This window comes from Cariama cristata, unplaced genomic scaffold, assembly GCF_000690535.1.
Source record: "Cariama cristata isolate BGI_N322 unplaced genomic scaffold, ASM69053v1 scaffold17071, whole genome shotgun sequence".
Lineage (NCBI taxonomy): Eukaryota > Metazoa > Chordata > Aves > Cariamiformes > Cariamidae > Cariama > Cariama cristata.
The window spans coordinates 25,021-28,832 of NW_009601154.1; the positions used below are offsets into that span (position 1 = coordinate 25,021).

The 3,812-nt window shown below is 39.2% G+C and overlaps 1 protein-coding gene across 2 annotated transcripts in view; it reads left to right on the forward strand.

Annotated features, from left to right (window-relative positions):
- CSNK1A1 (casein kinase 1, alpha 1) overlaps positions 1–3,483 on the forward strand; it is a 27,642-nt gene extending 24,159 nt beyond the window's left edge. For both annotated transcript variants that reach the window (XM_009710354.1, XM_009710353.1), the window contains 3 exons: positions 1,020–1,094; positions 2,333–2,439; positions 3,330–3,483. In XM_009710354.1, the coding sequence (XP_009708656.1) occupies positions 1,020–1,094; positions 2,333–2,439; positions 3,330–3,483 (336 nt within the window). The remainder of the gene's footprint in view (positions 1–1,019; positions 1,095–2,332; positions 2,440–3,329) is intronic.
- The last annotated feature ends 329 nt before the right edge of the window (positions 3,484–3,812 follow it).

Below are 3,812 nucleotides of genomic sequence, written 5' to 3' on the forward strand. Positions count from 1 at the left end.
AAAAGGTCCCAAAGTGTGGTCCCTCCCCCCCCCCCCGCCTTTTTTTTTCATGTTTGGGTATCGTGCTTCTGCCTACTGGTCTGGATAGGTGGTTGTATATAATGTTTAACTTCAGTTAGTACAAAGAGGCCTTTCCTAAGGCGTGATATTTATAGAATGTAGAAGAAAGGTTCTCTCTGCTTCTTGTGCGGCAGGCAAAATGTGTATTGTTTGACTGTCTTAAAATTTATGCTAAACAATAGCTTATGTCATCTTTGCAAATTATTATTGTCCTGTTCTAGGCTGAGGCCATTTTTGGGAAGTAGAAAATAACATTGTTGGTGGCTTTTTGAATTGCTGTAGAGAGCATGGAAATAACCTCTCGCCTAGCAAGTTCAGCTTTAGTGATATCTTCAGTTCAGTTTATGGCATGACTGAGTAATTATTAACTGCAACAGACTCGTTTTAAGTAATTTCCTGTATGGTGGCCAAGTACAGGGATGGCAAATATTTCTTACTTCTGTTATATAGACTTCAGTGATTTGTTTTCATGTTTTAATTGTTTTTCTTCTTCCGTGTGAGAGTTTTGTAACTTAAATGGTGTTGCAGCTGCAAGTTTTCCAAAAAGGCAAGCAGATTGTGAAACACTACAACTCTTCAGCTGCAAATGAATGTAATGGCTGCTTACTGAAACACGCAGGCAGCCCTTGAATGGGGGACTGAGTGGGAATTAATAGAACTTTGGCAAATGTAAATGCAAGTCTGGTCTGTTTAATGGACAAAAGCAGCAGCTAGAACTACACGAGCTGTGCCACGTGATGGAAGCATTAGACTGCGACAAATGGTATTAAACTGTGTCCAAATCTTAATACCAGATTGACCTTCATTCTCTTTGCAGTAAGTGTGTGAGACTTGGGAGATTTCACATAAAATACTTACGGTTGACCAAAGGATTTCTGTCTTTTTTTTTTTTTGGCTACTGTCCTTGTTAATCCAGTGTTGCACAATATCTCTTATATTGTGACCTACATGTTCCACAGGCTGCAACAAAGAAGCAGAAGTATGAAAAGATTAGTGAAAAGAAAATGTCCACTCCTGTTGAGGTTTTGTGTAAGGTAAGAGTTTCCAAATGATGTCATACTGTGAAATGGAAGTTCTTTTCTTGTTTTTTTAAAACTAGAGCCAATAAATGTGATAGTCTTACATGGCATTTGTTACTGGATAATACTTCTCTGGCAGTCGTGGGTGCCTTGTGTTTGGCCACCCAGCAAGACTATGAATGTCTGTAACAGGGCAGGCATTCACTACTGTTTCTTGGCATTGTTCATGCCACCATCATTCCAGTTCTTGGTGACTGTTGGCTTTGCAAGCTCTCCAGCTCTCTTAGGTGAGGCTGGTTCATTTCTTCAACTTCTACAGTGAAAGTTCTACATGTGCCCTCTTGGATAAATAAAACCAAGGTAGAGCTGTATAGCTTGCCCGTATATACTTGTTTCTGCCTCTTCAAGATTGTTTATCTCAAATAGAGGCTGTAGTGGAATTGGAAGTCAAGTGATCTTTAAGCCGTGTCACAGAATGATGTTTTTCCAATGCTATTCTTTGGGTCTTAAGATTTCTCTTGAACTGTGACAGCCGCATGATTGTTAAGGAAGGTCCTTGAGAACACGTGGTAGTTTTTGTACATCAAACAGCAGCACGAAGGATTGTGCTTTCTAGTCATGCACGTTTATGTACCCTTACAACCTGACAGCATCTTCCGAACTGCTGAACTGTTATACCCTGTGTTTTCTTTCTTGTAGTGCAGCACTATGCTGTATGCTATTACCTATTTACATGTAGGCTTTATTTATACATTTAATGCTATATTATGTAAAGCAGGGAATCATTGAAAGAGGTTTTCATGGTTTAGGTCTTCACACTTAATAGTGGTAACTGACCTTGCCTGTAGTATGCTCAAGTAGATTATCAAGGAAACATGAGTGGAATCTGTTGAGACAATTACTACTTATTTCAGAGATCAAGTGAATAAGAACTAGGCTTAATTAGGATGAATGAAGTGCCTTAAATATGTTGTATGCTGAAGGTTTTGGTAGCAGAGGACTTGTGATTGCAAAACATGCATCAGGTAATAATTCTGAGGTAGGAATGTGTGCCTGGTAACCTGCTGATCAAATCCACTTTGTGAAATAGAGAATAAAATAATAACTAGAGGCAAAGTGGAATTCACACTTATGAATCTTCAGCCAGTTTTTCTCTGCCATTATAGACAGAAATACAGCTGTCTCCCGCTTTATAGGGTTGTTCGAAGCTTTTTGCTGCAAGCCATGGCTTGATTAACACTGTTGATTTACAGGGATTCCCTGCAGAATTTGCCATGTATCTGAACTACTGTCGTGGCCTGCGCTTTGAAGAGGCACCAGATTACATGTATCTGAGGCAATTATTCCGTATTCTTTTCAGGTCAGTCTCAAAGTGGGAAAAGTACAGAAATTTGGTAGTGCTTTACCAGTTGGTAACTGCTCTGTGGGACTTACAATGCAGAAAGCTACTCCACATGTGTGTGGTGTAGGGAGTTTTTCTGGGGCTTTCTTTCATTTCAGAGTTTGGAAAGCTGTTTAAAGGACCTGAAAAATATTGTTCAGTGTTAAACATGAAGGAAAATATTCTCTTGGGTTTTGTGTTGCATGATCTGGCTGCTACTGCTAGAGGGTTAAACCCATGCTTCAAGTTCTGTTGCGAGTAGCTTAAGAAATTGACCCCTTGGTAAAAGTGTTTGAAGCTTTTTATGTTTGAAGATTGGTGATGGGACTAGCAGTGGTGCCCAGGAGATGGATTTCAATGAAGGGGAATAGTGCTTGTTTCATTGAGCTTTTTAGAGAAGCCAGAGCATAAACTCAACCTTGTGGACTGAACAGCGTCTGTCAAAAGAGCTGGTACGGATCTCTCGGGAGTCTGCCTCCATGTTTCTGGAATCCAAAGCAATTTTTATTTCATGATGTACAATACTGCGGTCTCTCCTTAAACTATATACATTTAATAAAAAAAAAAGCTGAGAACCTCAGTGCAGACAAATGGGTATGCTGAGTTGTGAGGAAGTGCTGCTTCTACAAATGCAGACTTTTGTGTAAACAGTGAAGAAAATGCTGCTTGATGGTATTTGGGCTTGCTTCAAGAACTTTGAATTCAAGAATCCCTATAAGTTAGTAATACTTAATGTTTATATACCATTTACAGTCTCCAAAGCAGCTCACAAAAGAGTTAACCTCTAGTTCTGGACTTTCAGCAAAGGCTTGGTATTAGCAGTAAGGAAGTTATGATGTGTTACAGTAAAGTACTTCACTCTTTTCCAGGACCTTGAACCACCAATATGACTACACATTCGACTGGACAATGTTAAAGCAGAAAGCAGCACAGCAGGCAGCCTCTTCCAGTGGGCAGGGGCAGCAGGCCCAAACCCCCACAGGCAAGCAAACTGACAAATCCAAGAGTAACATGAAAGGTTAGTAGCCAAGAACCAAGTGACGTTACAGGAAAAAAAATTACACTAATTTGGACAATGTCAGCAATTTAAGTGTTAGATCAAGGAGGTGGTTTAAAAAATATATTTGGCTGTTAATTTAAAAAGCAAACTCAAAAGACGTCCTTGGAGAATTTGACTACTAACTTTATACCAAAATGTCCTTGTTCTTCATATCATTTCTTCTGGGGATGTTGGGTCATTTTAACCACTGCATCTTTTGCTCCCACATTAACCACTTTCCAAAAACAAGAAACTGACTTGGTGTTGGGAATGTGACATTTTTATTTTTATTTATATATACATATATATATTT